Source organism: Solanum stenotomum, chromosome 2 (genome assembly GCF_019186545.1).
Source record: "Solanum stenotomum isolate F172 chromosome 2, ASM1918654v1, whole genome shotgun sequence".
NCBI classification, from domain to species: Eukaryota; Viridiplantae; Streptophyta; class Magnoliopsida; order Solanales; family Solanaceae; genus Solanum; species Solanum stenotomum.
The window spans coordinates 52,772,573-52,791,604 of NC_064283.1; the positions used below are offsets into that span (position 1 = coordinate 52,772,573).

General features: G+C 38.0%; 1 protein-coding gene across 2 annotated transcripts in view; it reads left to right on the forward strand.

The window, feature by feature from the left end:
• The window catches only part of LOC125855551 (AP-1 complex subunit gamma-2-like), a 58,108-nt gene that overhangs the window by 16,064 nt on the left and 23,012 nt on the right, over positions 1 to 19,032 (forward strand). For both annotated transcript variants that reach the window (XM_049535282.1, XM_049535283.1), the window contains exons 7-9: positions 3,870 to 3,960; positions 4,362 to 4,525; positions 4,784 to 4,838. In XM_049535282.1, coding sequence (XP_049391239.1) covers positions 3,870 to 3,960; positions 4,362 to 4,525; positions 4,784 to 4,838 — 310 coding nt within the window. The remainder of the gene's footprint in view (positions 1 to 3,869; positions 3,961 to 4,361; positions 4,526 to 4,783; positions 4,839 to 19,032) is intronic.

Below are 19,032 nucleotides of genomic sequence, written 5' to 3' on the forward strand. Positions count from 1 at the left end.
AGATGGGGAACCTGTTGGGAGAAGGAGAAAGTCGAGCAATTGATTGTATACAAACGAAGACAATTGCACCACTAGAAGTTGAGTTACAAGTCAATCAGGGAGAAGAAAGAGAGAGACAGATCGAAACAAATGAAGGGGAAACAGACAGAATAGCAGAGGAAGCAAGACCTTTAAAAATTCAAATGCTAAATGAAGAACCACAGTGTCTTAGCCCCTCAGAATGGATTCAGCAGCATATTATGAGGCTGAGCACATAATTTGGAGTAGATTTCAGAGGATGTGAAGAAACAGCAAAAGAATTATTTTTGAAGATAGACAACAAGAAGCAGGAAAGTGCAGAGAAAAAAGGGACTCGTCAATAATAAAGAAGAAAGGGGTGTATGAGTTGAAGAGGCTAGTGATTGATTCCAATTTCATAAGTAATGGCAGTAGAAGTAGGGGGGGATATCTAGCCATCAAGAATGAGGTCCCTCAGATCCAGCAACTAGCAAATAGCAAAGTGGAGCATTTGCCTACCATATACCTGGGCATGCCCCTGGGTAGCAAACATAAAACAATGGAGATATGGAATGGTATTCTGGTGAAAACGGAGAAGAAACTTGCTAGATGGAAGGCGCAATACCTATCCCTAGGGGGTAGATTGATCCTCATAAACTCTGTTCTGGACTCTTTACCAACCTATGTGATGTCCTTGTTTCCAATCCCAGTAAAGGTGGTGAAAAAACTAGACAAGCTTAGAAGGAACTTCCTATGGAAAAGCAATAAGGAGGGAAAGGGTTATAACTTTGTCAACTGGAAGAATGTTCTTCTTAGCAAAGAAAGAGGGGGTTTAGGGATCAGAAATTTGAGGCTGCAAAATGAAAGCCTTTTGATGAAATGGCTATGGAGATACACTGAGGAAGATGCATCTCTCTGGAAGGAGGTTATAGTAGCAAAATATGGAGAACTAAATCCCTGGTGTACAAAAATCACCTCTGAACCATATGGGGGTGGGGGTATGGAGGACAATCAGGAACCTATGGCCACAAATGGAAGGAAATGTGTATATTAAGGTGGGTAATGGAAACAAAACTAAATTTTGGAAAGATGGTTGGATAGACCAAACCTCTCTTAGAGAACTTTTTCCAGATTTGTTTCTAATCAGTGAGAACCCTGATGCTAGAGTGAGTGATTGTTGATAGAACAGGGATGGGACATATCTTTAAGAAGACTACTTAATGACTGGGAGGTGGAGAGGGTGGCAGCGCTTCTGGAAAAACTAGCTGGAATGATTATAACTACAACAGCAACAGACAAGATCCTGTGGAAACATAGCAAGGATGGAGTCTTCTCAGTCAACAATGCCTACAAAAGAGGACTAATGGGAATGACAGGGGCCCCAAAATATAATTGGAACTACTTTTGGAAGAGTGACATTCCTACAAAAGTAAAGTGTTTCACCTGGTTAGTGATAAAGAGAGCATGTTTAACAGAAGAAGTTCTACAAAAGAAAGGCAGACAACTGGTTCCTAGGTGTTTTTTGTGCAACTTGACAAGGGAAACAAATAACCATCTCTTCCTGCATTGTAAGTTTACTGCTCAAATTAGGAACTTGTTTCTCAACATCACAAGCATGAACTGGACAATGCCAGAACATACATCAGATCTGTTGAGCTGCTGGATTAGGAGGGGAGGCAGTAAGAGTCAAAATAGATGGTGGAAGCTAATACCATCATGTGTATGGTGGTCAGTCTGGAAAGAAAGAAATGGAAGATGTTTTGAAGATAGATCCAATTCCATCCACAAAGTTAAATGGAATTGTATAGTATCTCTACTTTTTTGGTGTAAACAGCTTTGTATAGATGATATAGACCAGATTATAGATTTGATAGGAAATCTGTAATTATCCCTTTTTGGAGGTAGCCAGCATACCCTTAATGCTGAAGAATTCAACCTTAACCGTTTCAAAAAAAAAAAAAGCCATCAAGAATTAATGAAGTTGAACATAGTATCATGGAATGTGAGGGGGTTAAACTGTGCAAAAAAGAGAAGTATGATAAAAAAATTGTTGCAATCCTGGAAGGTTGATGTAGTGTGTCTACAGGAAACTAAGTTAGAAGGAGACATTGGAAAAATGATAAAGGAAATGTGGGGAAATAGATGGTTGAACTATGTTCAACTAGAGGCTAGTGGCACTAGAGGTGGAGTAGTGATCAAAGTGAAAAACGATATTTGAAAATTGGAGTTGTGTTTGGCCATAAATACAAATTGGAGTTGTTTTTGACTTTTTGTGAGTAATTTGGAGTGAGAAAGTGAAAACACCTTTTTATTGTTTTTTCATATTCTTGAAAGTCTGAAGTTGAAATAGATAGAAATAGATGAATTAGAACTAGTAGATTTGTTAGGATCTCTGTAAGTGGCTTCCTCATACTCTTTTTGTTTTTGCTTCTTTTTGAAGGTCTCCAACGTATCCTTAATGCTGAGGAATACAATGCTACCAGTTTCAAAAAAAATAATATTTTTGAAGTTGAATTTCGTAATTTTATGGCGAAATGTGAACTCTGGAAAAAAAGTAAAAGAATTTCATGGCCAAATGGCCACTCAATACGATTTTGGTGGTTGCAGTGAATTTGGGTCTGTATTGAGTGCTATTCATTCTGTTATGCTTGTTCTATTCGTGTTTTAATTAGTATCATCTATATGTATCAATTGTTTGAATTATGATAGTTCTATAAACAAATTGTTTGGTATCTTTAAAATTTTAAAGAAAAAATATCAAGGAGACCAGTGTCAATGGCGAAAACCTTTAAAAAGTGCTCTCAGGTGTATTGGGCTTCAAGTGCAGTTAAAGCCCGGGAGAAATGAAGTAAAAATAGAAAACATATATATGTAAGAAATTAACAAATTCATTCATAATGTTTTCCTTAACAATTAATATATCTTTTTGCCGATTACATTTATTGTTTAGTACCAACCGATTCAATATAAAATGCATGGGCAATGAGGCACATGTCTTAGTCAGTTGCCTGCTCTGAAGCGCAACTTAAGGGAGGCAAATGGCCTTCCATGAGTTTTTCTGTGCTTCAGCGCGTCTTAAATGAAGATGACAATCGTTACCAAGTGGCTTGAAGTCTAGAAAGCTGGAGTAAGGAACTTAAAGAAAATATACTCATTCTGTTCAAATTAATATGACGCTCTTTTCATTTTGTCATGTTCCAAAATGTTTGACACGATTCCTTTTCATAAAACTTCCATGGTAGCTAAGAATAAAGATTCATCGAACTACTCAAAATTTAAACTTCAATATGATGTATTATACTAACTTTAACTTCACTTTAATTTTTTTTTTTTGATTATCACTAATATAATTTTTAAATTAAATTAAAATTTCAATTCCATGAGTGGTTGGATAACGTTGTATAAAATGAAATGAGTTGGTAATATTTTTCATGTGTTCCTGATGTAAATGGATGAAAGCTACTCAATGGTGAAAGGGGAACTCTTTGGTAATACATAAGACATGCCACCTTCCATTTCTTCCTCAATGCTGTACCTTTATTATGTGCAGTCAAAATGAGACATGCTTTTGTCTCAATACATCCCTGGTTTTGGTATGATGTGCATGTGACTGCAACCTGCATGGAGGTTCAGTACAAAAATTTTCATGCTGTCAGTCAGCTTACCTTTATTGCCACCTTCAGATGCTCCTGATTGTGTTAAACAATCCTGAAACAAAATCTGTTTAATTTTCTTTGTTTGTTTTTCTCTCTTTTGGGGGAAGGGAGGGAAAAGGGGGTTTCCTTCTGTGGATTGAATGCCATTTTGGCTGCATAATTACTTCTATTCTTCTGCAATATGCTTTTCATTTTATTGAGATTCAATTATTTCAGATATGTCGCCTTGAACATGCTGATGAGAGCTATAGCTGTAGATAGTAAAGCAGTACAAAGGCATCGGGCAACAATTTTAGAATGTGTGAAGGTATACTGCCTTTATATTTTATTGTTTCTTCTCATAAACCATAACAATTTACTGCTTCACGTTTTTCCTCTTCTTCAATCTGTGTCCTTTTACTCTCACATGGAGTACCTTCTACATAATACATCTCCAGCGTATGTTTAAAATTGTTCTAGCCAGAGCTTTTCATGATTTGTGCTCTAGATATGCAGTACTCTGGGTTTATAAGGTCCGTCGTAAAAGTTATGTAGATGCTGCAGGGGAATGTGTAACGCATACATATATACATTATTAATGGCATCTTTTCATGCTGGTACCTCCGTTATTATATGGCTTCTTGAGTTGAAATGCAAATGTCTGACATCTTTTCCCAAAGTTCACATTTATCATTTCTGTTGTGACTTATGTGCTTATTTAATTTTCAGGACTCCGATCCATCAATTCGTAAAAGAGCCCTTGACCTAGTGTACCTATTAGTAAACGAAACCAATGTGAAGCCATTGACCAAGGAGTTAACTGAACATCTCGAAGTAAGCGATCCAGAGTTTAAGGGCGACCTGACTGCCAAAATCTGTTCCATTGTAGAAAAGTAAGTCAATACTGAATAAGTGTCAAACTTATCATCTCTTATTTTTGTAAAAATTCACAGAGAACTCCTGCTTTTGAATATTCTGGAAATAGATCTTTTGGTTGTTACTTTGCTATTTCCTATTTTTATTTCTGTTTATTTTTCTGGCCGTCTCCAAGGGGATTATTGTGTCGTAATATGATTACATAACTTTCCTGAACATGTGGGTTCATTCTCTTCAAATGCATCTTGTGCTTACAACTGCTTATGGTGAACTAGGTTCTCCCCTGAGAAAATTTGGTACATTGATCAGATGCTCAAGGTCCTTTCTGAGGTATGCATCAACTGTTAGATTCATAAATATAAATCTCTTTTTCGTTTATTCAATAAATTTATATATCTTGATTATCGTTTAAATCAATAGTCTATGGTGCTCCCATGTGTTTATTGTTGGTGTGCAGGCTACAATTTGATTTTAGTTCTGTGGCAATGTGATGTGGTGTTTCTAACTTTTAAGCCATCTTGTCTTTCCCTTAATGACCCTTTTATGTTTTATTACATGGACAGGAATGTAGCTAACTATATTCTATGCGCCCAACTTTGGTAATGCAGAGGTTACAGTAGTACGGAGTTTTTATTATATGTGACGGCTTTCCTCTTATTTGTGGAGTAAAAAGCTCTTATTAAATTTCTATTAGTGATTGCTGATTCTGACAAGTTTACCGCCATTTCACAAATATATGTTAGTAGGATGATCCTTTACAACAATAACAATTATGCCACAATTCCAGATTAGTTGAGTTGGCTATATGAATCCTCTATATCAATTTTATAAAATTTTTAAATCAGGTAACATTTTGTATTCAAGCTAGTACTTAGGTAGTACTGAAAAACCATATTTACAAGAGTGAGATCAGATACAGAGTATGCCAAAAGTAAATCAAACCTAGATGGTATCTAGCACATCTAGGATTGATTCTGTATCCCCAGTGTATAATTTAGTACACCTAAAGCAAAATAACAAAATACAGTTTAGCTTAATCTTTTGTACTGAATTGCACCTATCCTCGAAGCATCTATAATTTCTTTCTTTCAAAATTGTCCACCATATACATGAAGGGATGATCCTCCATCTCTCTCTGTTACTGGCTCCAGCTTCCTCCCAGCTAAAAAGAGTGTCAGCAATCTTGCTTGGCAATGCCCATGCTATGCCCCTAAGATTGATAAAAATCTTCCATAGCTGATCTGTGATACTGCAGTGTAAGAACAAGTGATTTACTGTCTCAGCTTCCTTTTCACATAAACATCTTGATCATATATCTTCCTCTTAATCAACTTCTCATGAGTCAGAACAGCTTCTGTAGTTAGAAGCCAGGCAAAACATGCAAACTTATATGGAATCTTGGTCTTCCAGATCTGTTTCCAAGGCCAAAAAGTATTCATTGGTTCTATCTGATTCAACAACTTATACCCTGAGCTGACTTTATAAAGTCTTTTAAGGTGTCCATTCCACCACAACAATCTACACCTTCTTGCATCCCTTGAAAGCTTTCTAGTTGTTTGAATAGTTCAACCACTCTTGGGATCTCCCAAACATTCATCCCTCTTCTGAATCTCATGTCCCATCCTTGTTGAGTCCACATCTCAGCTACTGTATTGTGTTGATCTTGGGAAGGTCAAAAAGATCCGGGAACAGTACTTGGCTTCTTGCAATGACCTTGTCCCTTGTCCATTTATCTTTCCAGAACCTAGTCCTGACTCCATTGTGTACTCTGATCATTGAGTGTTTTTAAAGAAAAGGTCAGAAGGCCCTAATGGATCTCCACAAACTGACCCCATATGGAGTGGTGACTTCCTTGGATACCCGGCAATCTTCTTCCCCGTACTTGCTTTTTATGACACTGCCCCATAGGGTCTGAGGCTCTTGTGCATATCTCCATAGCCATTTGATCTTCAAAGCTTTGCCCTGGTGTTTCAAATTCCTGATGCCAAGCCCACCTTGTTTCTTACTTCTAATAATGTCCTTCCATTTGGTGGAAAACTCTTTTTTCCTTGCCATAAGAAGGACATCCTGAAGAGTCTAGTGTCTGAACAACACTTGAGGGAATTGGGAAGAGTGATAGCATGTAAGTTGGTAGTGCATCTAAAACTGCATTTACCAGTGTGTATCTTAACCCCCAAAGATAAATATTGAGACTTCCACCTGGTCAATTTTTTCTCACACTTTTCCAGTACTGAGTCCCATATCCCTTTGGATTTTGACTTTGTTCCTAGGGGGGTACCCAAGTAGATAGTGGAGAGCCTTCCTACTTCACCTCCCAGTATTTTGGTTAGTTGCTCCATATGAGGCACATGATTTATGGGGTATAGTATATTTAACTCTTTCTCCAATTAATGTGAAGACCTGAAATGGCTTCAAACAGGATTAGAATCACTCTTAAATACTTCAGCTGCTCTTCTTCGGTATCACAAAAAATTAAGGTGTCATCTGCATATTGAAGGTGGGTATTCTTCATACTTAGGTTGTTGTTTCTGGCAACTTCAAAACCCTGTACCCACAAACTGGAGTTTGCCACCTTAATCATACTATTGAGTCCTTCCATGGCCAGAATGAAAAGGAATTGGGACATGGGATCTCCTTGTCTAATACCCCTGTGAGCATCAAAGAAACCTTCAGGCCCCTCATTAATGAGAATGGAGAACTTCACAGTAGATATGCAGAACTTCACCCAGTTAATCCATTTTTCACCAAAAGATCCATTTTTATTTTGGTAATTTTATGCTAGCCGTCAACCCAACGCAACCTACCTATTTTACTGAACCTGGAACCAGCTATCAGAATTTCATGTAGGTGGCTTCACGTGGGTGGAGTTACTAAGCTAGTTCTTTAAGTTTATAATTCTAGATTGGAGTACAGTTATTATCTGTGAATTGCTGCCCTAGGGCTTCGGTCTAGTGATAAGAGCACAACAGCATGATTTTTGGATTAGGTGCATGTCACGGGCTCTAACCATGCCGCAGGCAAAAGTCTAGTTTCTAAGTGGAGAAGGGTACATGGATGAGTCCATTATCTATCAAGTTTTGGACCGTGTGCCACCTACTCTTGGAGATTTCTTGACTAGTCAAAAGAATCTATGAACTGCCTTTACTTTCACGAAATGAAAAAGTTGTTAATCATGAGGCAAATCTTAGTGGAGCCAAAAATGCTAGGTGATTTCTTCCTATTTGCCTAACTTTGGAGGGCAGAGTTATTCAGTACCTGTGTTGGTGGGAGGTAGCAAGTACTAGTAGAAAAGTCATGGTGCGTGCAAATTGGCAGAAGTACCATCATAAAAAAATGAAATGAAAAAGTTATACACTTAACTTGTTTATTGATAGTAGCTACCTACCATATCTTTTGCATTAGCAGACTTTGTTTTCAAGTACAATTGCTATAGAAAATTTATGTCTTAGAATACCTTTTACAGGTGCTCATCCTCCTCCCTCAGATTATGTACTTTTGAGAGAGATTGCAGGGGGAAAACACCATTTATCCGAAAATACTCATTGCGAAATGTTAATACAATTTTCATTCTCAGCAAGAAACAATTGCACTTAAAAGTTAAATTGAAGGTTTTTTTTTTTGGATAAAGGAAGCAATGTTTCACCAAAAGTTCCAGCGCTGAGATACAACTGATACAATAGCACAATCAAGCTCAGTTCTGCAATGAGTATACAAAATCTAGCAATTTCCCCTCATCATATATATCCACCAGATTACGTCAATAGCTAAATTGGACAAACATTTAAAATTCAAAATTTGGATGTGATTTTTTTTGGTTGTAAAAGCACCTTAAGTTTCTTTATCAATATAGTCCAAAAAACACAGCTAGGGATATCCTCGATATGTTATTCAGGCTCTTTGAAATACATCCAACTTGCCAAAGGTTTTGTCTCACTTAGGTTTCTGAATTGAGGATATTATCTTATTAATGCTAGTTATTATACTTTCCTTTGATCAACTTTTGTAGAACCAACTTCATAATCTCAGACGTGTAAAGACACTTGTGCTTCATTTGTTTTCCCGAAGATTAAGACGTTATGTATCTGAATACACATCTGAATGGCTAAGATGTTATCTCTGGGTCTGAGTATTGAATGATTAGGACTATTTGTTTTTTAGTATCTAAATGTACATAGTTTATTTTTTGTACACATAATAAATACACGATTCAAATAAGAAATTATTAAATTTTAGAAAAAAATAATTTTAATAAAATGAAATAAAACCATTGTTTGATTAAGAAAATGAAACAGTAGGTTCACTAGTGATGGTAGAGATGGTTTTATGATGGTGGTGGTGGTGGTAATGGTTGGTGTCAGTGGCTAGTAATGATGGTGGTGATAGTTGTGATGGTGATGGTAGTTGGTGTTGTAGTGACTGTGCGATAGGTAGTGGTTGTGATGGTGAAGTTTGTTGATGTTAGTAGTTGACAATGTTGATGGTGGTGGCTAAAAAATGTGCGGTCTTTGACGATGTGTCGGTGGTAGTTGGCAGCGATGCTAGTTGTGATGATAGAGGTTGTTTGTAGTACGGATTGACCGCAATGGTGGTGGAGGTTGCGGCATCGGTGACGAAGGTGGTGGTGATAGTAGAAGAATCTGTGGTGGTTGATGATATGTTGGTGATAGTTGGCGGTGGTGCTAGTTGTGATGATGGAGTACTTGGTTGGTAGTAGAGATTGGCAACAATAGCCGTAGTGGTTGATTGTGGTGGTGGAGGTGGCAACGGTGACAAAGATGATGGTGGCAATGAATATTTTTATAATGATTAAGGTGGTAGGTGCGGTAGCTGTCGATAGTAGTGGTTGGTAGTGGTGTTGGTTGCTAGCAGGGGCGGACCCACATGTCACGTTTCGGGTACTCGAGCACCCATTGACCCCAACGTAAATTATATATTGTTATATAGAAATTTCTTAATATTGTTATATAAAAACTCAAGAGCACCATAAGCTATAAGTCTGCGTGGGTGCTTTGGTTGAAATTCAGAAATAAGTGGCTACGTTTGCTTTTACGTTCACAATTCGATTCCCAACTACAACATTTTTATGAGCTCATGTTTTCTTTTCTTTATTTTTCTTCTTTCCTTAGTCTTTTACTTTCTTCATTCACTTTTTTATTTAGTTTTTAACTTTTGTTTAATGTTGCTTTTTGTTAATTTTTTTTTTTATAAAAAATATTATTGTTTTCAATTAGTTTTGCTCTTATGAGACGAGAGGGAGTTGCTCGGATGGTAAGCACCCCTCACTTCCAACCCGAAGGTTGTGAGTTTGAGTCACCAAGGAGCAAAAGGAGTGGGAGCTCCTAGGGAGGGTAAAAAAAAAGTTTTGCTCTTATGTAACTTTCTAAAATAACATATATTTTGAATCAATTATTTTTATAATCATGATACCTGAAAAGAATAATAGGGAATGGTTATGATATTAAATTAAAGGGAGATAACATTTGTGTGTCGCGTGGGTATTATACTAGTTTAACATTAAGGAAAGGTCAGCACCCACGACCTTAGAATCCTGGATCCGCCACTGGTTGCTAGTGGTGGTACTGATGGCAGAGGTGGTTAGTGGTGGTGGCGGATATTGCTGGTGAATATTATTCCACACAAGAATACCTCTTACAACCTGTTTGGCATTGCTGTTAAAAATTGCTTATTTCTAGAAGTGTTTTTTTAAAATTGCTTTTCTGAAAAGTGCTTTTCAAAAAAAGCAATTTGTGTTTGGCAAATTCATTTGAAAAGTGCTTTTGATAAGCAATTTGTGTTTGGCTATCTTTTTAAAAAGAGTGCTTTGAGAGTCAAATTACGAAAAAGGACAAGTATCAATGTGCTTTTAAGATTATTTTGTAGAGAGAAACTATTTTAAATATCTAATACATAACTTTAATTGAATCTTTATTTTAATTAAATTAAAATGTACATATTCAAATTATTAATCAATATTATACATAGATAAATAAATAAATAAAATATTAATATAATGTTTACATGATGACTTAAATATAATTAAAAATATCAAGCAAAATAAATTTAAAAACTATTCCACAAATAAAATCACTACATATGAAAAACTTACCACAAAAATAAATAAAGTTCTTCATACATCACAAATTTTTTCAATGATTTCATTCCTAATTTTATCACACAATATTTCCATAGTAGTAGACGATCTGTCTTGTCTTGTATTTCTGAAGGTATCTCTGAAGGCACCCCAATCTTCTTCTTCGATTTTTGTAATAATGTCTTCATTTGCAAAATAGTTGAAGTCTTTATCAGTGGTAGAATGTCGTTGTATGAAATTATGTATAGCCATAGTACTTGTAATAAGATGAACCTGAGTGTCGAATTTATAAAATAATATATAAAATATAAATAATAATAATAATATATAAACATAAATAAAATAAAAAGTTTATCATATAAAAATAAAAAATAAAATTCTTGAATGAAACTTAACAAAACTTTTTTTTTTTTTTTTGAACATTGGTAAAGTTGTATTCTTCAGCATTAAGGACATGCTGGCCACCTTCAAAATTTACAGCCCTAAGCGAAATTACAAGCTCCCTATTAATTCTATAATTTGATCTACATCTTCTATGCAGAGTTGTTTACACCAAAAAAGTAAAGATACCAAACAATTCCATTTTACTTTGTGAATGGAATTAGATCTATCTTCAAAACATCTCCCATTTCTTTCCTTCCACACTGACCACCATATGCATGATGGTATTAGCTTCCACCACTTCTTTTGAGTCTTGCTACCCCCTCTTCTGATCCAACATTTAAAAAGATCAGAGGTGTGTTCTGGCATAGACCAGCTACAACATGTGATGTTGAGAAACAGCTCCCAGATCTGCGCAGTGAATTTGCAATGTAAAAATAGGTGATTGTTTGTTTCCCCAGTCAAATTGCATAGGAAACACCTAGGGACTAGTTGCTTTCCTTTCTTCTGAAGCACTTCTTGAGTTAAGCAGGCTCTTTTGATGACTAACCAAGTGAAGCATTTCCACTTTGGTGGGGTTCAATCCTCTCCAAATACTCTTCCAGTGATGATGGTAGCCTCTAACCCCAACTTGTATGCCTTTCTTGTAAGCACTGTTTACTGTGAATTTGCCATCCTTGTTGTGCTTCCAAATAACTCTATCTGGTGCATTTGTTACTAGATTGGTTCCCCCCAATTTTCCCAGGAAAGAAGCCACTCTATCTACTTCCCAGTCATTCAATAGCCTTCTGAAGGATAGGTCCCAGCCTTGAGTTGTCCAGCATTCACATACTCTGGCTTCAGGATTGTTGCAGATTGAGAAAAGATCTGGGAATGACTCACTTAGAGGAATTTGATCAATCCATCCATCTCTCCAAAACTTGATCTTGTTGCCATTTCCAATTTTGAGAAACACATTTTCTTCCATAGAGTTCCATAAAGCTCTGATTGACCTCCATACTCCCCATCCATAGGGTTCTGACACTATCTCTGTACACCATGGGCTCAATTCCCCATACTTTGTCACTATCACCTCCTTCCATAGGGTTCCTTCCTCACTAGTATATCTCCACAACCACTTCATCAAAAGGCTCTTGTTTTGGATTCTCAAATTTTTAATACCCAGTCCCCCTCTTTCTTTGCTTAGCATCACAGTATTCCATTTCACTAAATAGTAACCCTTGCCCTCTCCCTCTTTGCCTTTTTTCCAGAGGAAGTTTCTTCTCAGTCTGTCCAGCTTTTTGATAACTATTGGAGGAATTGGAAATAATGACATAACATAAGTAGGCAGTGAATCTAAAACAGAGTTTATCAAGATCACTCTACCCCCCAAGGATAGATATTGAGCCTTCCATCTTGATAATTTTTTTTCTGCTTTTTCCAGAATTCCATCCCATATCCCCAACGCTTTATGTTTGCTCCCTAGTGGCATTCCCAAGTAGGTTGTCGGCAATTTCTCTACTTTACACCCTAGAATGCTTGCCAATCCTTGAATCTGAGGCACCTCCTTGACTGCAATCAATCTGCTTTTCCCCCAATTGACCCTTAGCCCTGATACTGCTTCAAATAGGATCAGAATCAATCTAATGTAGTTCAACTGTTCGGCTTCTGGCTCACAAAGGATGATAGTATCATCTGCATAGCAAATGGCTGATCTCCTTTCCATTCCCTATTCTGTCTCCTATTTGGAAGCCCTTAATCCACCTGTTCTGTGTAGCTATGCTCATCATACTGTCAAAACCTTCCATTGCTAGAATAAAGAGAAAAGGTGACAGTGGATCACCTTGTCGCAGCCCTCTTTCTGATGCAAAGAAGCCAACAGGTTCACCATTTACTAGTATTGAGAACCTGACTGTTTTAATGCACACTTCTATCCATTTTAGCCACTTACTGCCAAAGCCCATTTGTCTCAAAACATTCAGTAAGAGTGCCCAATTTACATGGTCATATGCTTTCTGGATGTCTAACTTGCATAATACACCCGCAACTCCACCTTTCATTCTTGAATCTATGCACTCGCTTGCTATCAATGCAGCATCCATGATCTGTCTCCCTTTTATGAAAGCCATCTGATTTTTATTGACCAATTTGCTCACCACCCTCTTAAGTCTTTCTGCCAGTAACTTAGCTATGATTTTGTAGACCCCTCCTATTAGACTGATTGGCCTATAATCTTTTAATTCTGAAGCTCCAGCCTTTTTAGGGATTAGAGCAATGAATGTTGCATTGAAACTTTTCTCAAAATTTTGATTGGAGTGGAAATGTGATAGAGTGTTAATTATGTCTTTCTTCAAAACCTCCCAAAAAGTCTCGAAGAAAATCATTGGAAAACCATCCGGTCCAGGCGCCTTCTCCTTAGCACACATCCTAATACATTCTAGGATTTCTTCTTCCTCAAAAGGTCTTTGCAACCATAATTGTTCCTCTCCAGTTATCATATTAACATCTTGAATGTTCAGATTAGGCCTCCAGTGTTCAGCTTCCTTATATAAATTTATGTAGAAAATTTGGACAGCCTCCTTGATCATATTTGGATCTTTCACAATGTTACCTTCTATATCAAGTTGTTCCATAGTATTGAACCTCTTACAAGAGGTGGCGATTCTGTGGAAAAATTTTGTATTCTTGTCTCCCTGTTTCAACCATTGTACCCTGGAACTTTGTTTCCATGCTATCTCCTCTTTCTTGGCTATCTCTTCAAACTCCATGGCCAGATTTGCCTTCTGTAAAATTTCATCATCAGTAAGCATTCTGTGTTCCTGTATTATCTCCCAGTTTGCTATCTGACTTAAAATGTCTTCTTTTCTCTGCTTCCAGTTACCTTTGTTTTCTTTGCTCCATTCTTTCATCTTTACCTTTAACAATTTCATTTTCTCAGCTAATATATATCCTGCTCTCCCCTCAATGTTGAAAGAATCCCACCATTCCTTTACCTTGTCTTTGAATCCTTCTACCTCCAACCACCAAGATTCAAATTTAAAATAAGATTTTTTCCATTCCCAACCACCACATGTTAGCATAATAGGATTATGGTCAGATGTTATTTTTGGTAGGACATTTTGTTTGATGTAAATGAAGCTTTCGCCCCATTGTGCACAATGAAGAAATCTATCAATTCTTGAAGCACTCGTATGATTGTCCCCTCTTCTCCAAGTATAAGATCCTCCAAATAAAGGAGGATCAATCAACTCCAGCTCCTCAATACACGAGGAAAAATCTGTCATAGCACCACTAACTCTGCGACAGTTTGTTCTCTTTGATGGGTATCTAGTAACATTAAAATCTCCACAAACTATCCATGGTCCTACAAACCTTCCTCTGATAGCTGTCAATTCCTCCCACAACACCTTTCTGATCTCTCGACTACAATCAGCATATACTGCAGTTATGTGCCAACTGAAGTCTTCACTTACCCTTGTGAATTTCCCAGTTAAGCTTTGCCTGCCAATCTCCACCAGTTCCCCCTTCCATACCCTTTTATCCCACAAAAATTGCAATCCCCCCACTGCTCCCCATTGCCTCCTTATGAACTTCTCCCATCCATCTATTTTCCCATATGTTCGGAATTAATCCATCAATATTGCTGTCACGCCCCGAGCTACCCTCGAGACGCGGACACGGGACCTAGGACCACAAGTGATCCCAAGCTAACCCTGCTGGCATGATCATGAGCATACTAAAGATAATAAACTGATGCGGAAGCTAATTCATAAATAAATCTGAAAAGATGGGGAATACCCATATACTATAACTGAATATATCAAATCTGAGAGTTTAATACAAAAGAAATATCAAACTCAAATACTAAGTTGAATCTAACTATGTCTGAAAATAGCCTCTAACTGACTAGAAAATGCTGGGACAGGCCCCAGCTAAGTCTAGCAAAACTGAAACTAAAGACAAACACTGAAAAGAAACTCATGACTATTGTCCCCGAAGAATGAGGACTCACCAACTGATTCTGCTGAACTGGAGATCGAGAATCGATCTAAGCGTGATCTGGATGCTGAGAACCTGAACCTACATCACGAGAAGATGTAGCGCACATATGCGTCAGTACTTGAAGGCTACTGAGCATGCAGGATAGAGTAAAGCTGAAATAACATATAACTGAACAAAACATACTGAACAATGATATAATCTAAACATGATATAGATACTGAAAATACTGAATACTGAGCTAACTGATGCAATGACCAAATTTAAAACATGCTGAGACTGAATACTGACTGTACTGAAATATGGTCAATGCAATAGAGTCTGACTGAACTGTGGGAGCTACTAATAACCGACATAAAACCACATGAGCTAAATGTGGAGTCCGATGTATACGCCCCATCGAGAGGACCCAATATACCCTGCCAGAGGTATAGAGGCATGCTGGCGTGATCACTAAACTGATGTTGCCCACAGAGGGGACTTACACCTACGTGGCTCGTAGTTCTGGGACTATATGGGTACGCTGAAACCCTAGTCCAACTCGGTATTATGCTACTCCCAATGAATTAAGTGGTTAACTGGTTATGACTGAATTTCTGTAAATACTGGATAGCTCGAAACTGAACATGCAAACTGAGAATGCAACAATTAATCTGATAATGATGCATTCATAAACTGAGGCATGTATAACTGAATATATTATGACTGAAATACTGAATAGCTTAAAATACTGACATGTAGATACTCATACTTGAAAACTCCTTTTTAGAAAACAATACTCTGATCATTGATGACTTGGGAAGTCATACTGCATAAACATTGATGGTATATCTAGATACCATACTATTCATACATTGATGACCTACTCAATTGTCATACTAATCATGTTTTAGAAGCTCTTTCTCAAAACTCATCTTAACTTTCTCAAAAACTCAGTTTAAAACTCAAGTGTTGTCTTAAAGAAAAGCTTCTCATGATTTATAACTCAAAATAGGGTTTATGCTGAAATATACTGATAATGTGGCATAAAACTGGAGCATGTATATCTGAATAACTGAAATATCTGACCTAGCATGTGTAATTCAAGAACTAATGAAATACATAGCTAGGGTTCTGAAATTTATGAAAGAAACTGAGCAATAACATGATAATCTGATTTGGAACAGTTAAATAACTAATTCATGATGATCTGTTGAGATTCTAGAAACCCTAGGTCTGTTCATAATCATGGAATCAAGAATCTGACTGAATTCTAGGGACCTAATGGGCGAAAGGAACCCACTAGTGAAATCCCACATACCTGGTGACGAATTCCACGGAGAAATCTTTCGATTTCGGGGCTGGAACTGAAGAAACCTCGCTGCGTTCTTGAACTAGGGTTCTTGACCTTTTTCTTCTCTCTTGCTTCTAATTCTTCTAAGTTTGATAATGATTTGACTTAGGTAAGTTCTAGTTATGTTTCTAGGCTTAAACTAATTAAAACCTCATGATTTAGGGTCTAAACGACGTATCTTAGGGGTTAAACGAAATAGGAAAAAACCAAAGGACCCCTGAATTAACTGCTGTCGGAGTGACCTACGGATTGGACCTACGGGCCGTAGGTCAATCTACGGTCCGTAGATTGCATCTGTAAGTCAAGCCTGCTCGACAGGCCTGCACTAAAACGAGCATAACTTTTTACTCGGAGGTCGGAATTTAGCAAACTCGGTGGCGTTGGAAAGATAATTCAATTATCTATCTAACCATAGGTCATGGGACACATAATTCATTTTGTGCTAAGAGTTATGACCATCTGAAGTTGACCCATCAGAATTTTCAGCTAACTGGCTGTTGACCTTCGATTTACGGTCAGACCTATGGACCGTGGATCGAATGACGGTCCGTGCTGGTCAACCGTAGTTCGGGATTGAAGCTAGGCTTTTGGGGCATCGATCCACGGACACAAACTACGGTCCGTGACCTGATTTACGGACCGTAAGTCCGGCCGTGGGTCAACACTTAGCCAAATTTTCTGACTGAGTTCTGGGGAAGTTTTCTGTCACGAACCATGGACCTGCAGGACGGACCGTGAGTCCATCTATGGTCCGTGGATGGTGTCCGTGAGTGCCACCTGTAACACCAGAAAATCTGAAATCTCTATTTTCGGATACGGGGTGTTACAATTGCCCTCCAGCTTTGTCTCAACTAATACATAAATATCTGCCTCCCATTGATGTATTAGTTTCCTAACAGTGTCCCTTTTATCACTCCCATTCAGCCCCCTCACATTCCATGAGATTATTTTCACTCTCATTGATTGGTTAGAGCTAAAACCCTCCCACTAGATCTTGGTTCCCCGTTTTTGAAATTCATATCAAAGAACAGATTTCTCACCTCTTTTGGGACGTCATTGTTAGATTTTATTGTCTTCATCTTCTCCCCTTTTCTGGTCTCCTTTTCCCTCCTTTGGTCTAGCTTAGCTAACATGGTATACGCTTCCTTTTTGCATCCTTTAAAATCGACACCAAATTGTTGACCTAATTTTATCATGTTCGGTTGTACCCATTCCGTGGCATTTGCAGCTAGGTCTTCCTCATGTGTGCTATTGTCAACCTGTAAAGGTTCTGGCTCTGTGTACATAACCAAGAGAGAGTTTGAGAAATCCATCTCTCCTTCTCCATTAGCTTGAGTTGGATTGTTCTGCCTTATTGATCCCCCTTCCTCCTGAATTCTTGCATGTGATTGTAATTGATTGTCCTACTCTTTCTCCCTTTTTTCCATTCTTGTTACTCCTGTCCCATCCAGTTCTCCCTCACCTTCGAATTCGACGAAGTTAGAACAGCGGCATGTTTCTGAATTTGACATACTAATGAGCTCAACAAAAGGCTCTATGAAGAGCTTTTGTTTTTGTTCTGGGCCCAATTCTTTTGGATCTATTTTATCCTTCTGTTTATTTGATTTAAAAGGAATGGACTTTCCACCATCTGGCCCACCACTTAAATAAACTGAAGGGGTCTTTTCTCTTTCTTCCCTTACTCCTTTTTCCAACTGTCCTCTACTGCTACTGGGACCCCCAACCCACTTCAATCTCTCTCTTGAAAAGGTCCCAACTGTGGTCACATGCCTTGTGTCAGCAAAGGACACTCCTTTTTTGTATACATCGATATCTGAAATGTATCTCTCTGTATCCTCTCACCCTTTTTGGTGAATATCCTCTGTAGCTCTAGATATACTAGGATTTGACCTCTCTCCTTGGCTACTGGTTTCAGCAGTCATCTTCTCCATTATTTTTTTCCGGTAGGTTGCTGGTTCTTCACACCATACCGGCATTGAGAAAACTAGGTTTTCGTCCTCGACTTCTATGGATGGTGGGATTTTTTCTCTAGGCCCTTTAACTCTGATTCTGGCCCACCGTAAGTGGTTTTTGAGCTCCGTTTCTTCTTCATTCTCCAGCCAGCCTCCACATTTGTCTCCTATCTTTCTCATTGTTTCAGAATTCCATAGATGCAGAGGAAGTCCCAAGACCCTAATTCAGTACCAATCGAATTTTGTTGTATCAGGGAAAACTCCCTTTGTTGGATGCCACCAGTCCAGTTTGAGAATTTGGTCTTGTCTCTTCCATTCTCCCATCAGAATATGTTCTGCTGCTCTTCTTGACTGAAACTCAGAAAGGAAATTGAGCCCATTCATGTCATACACCTGGATGTTTGGTACTCCTTTCCAGGTTTGAACTGCCCATTTTCTAACATCGTTGCGTGTTGGGGCCTCTTCTCCTCCAATGAATCTCCCAACCAAACATCTTCGTAGTTGAGCATTATCCTCCTGACCGACAAATTTTGCCACGTTCATGGGTTCTTTTCTAGCTTCAAGCCTTCGCTGCTCCCATTTAAGCTTTGTAATAGCTTTTTTGTAATTAGCCCCCCCCCCCCCCCCCACACACACACTATAGTGTTCCACCTTGTATCCCCTTCTGTAATAAAAGTGCCATGTGTATTTGACACTTTACTAATAAAATCTTCAATTTTGTGGACCAGTCTCCCCCACCCCTCATTAAATTGATTCTCTGGAAGAATGATGATTGTTCTGTTCTGGCCC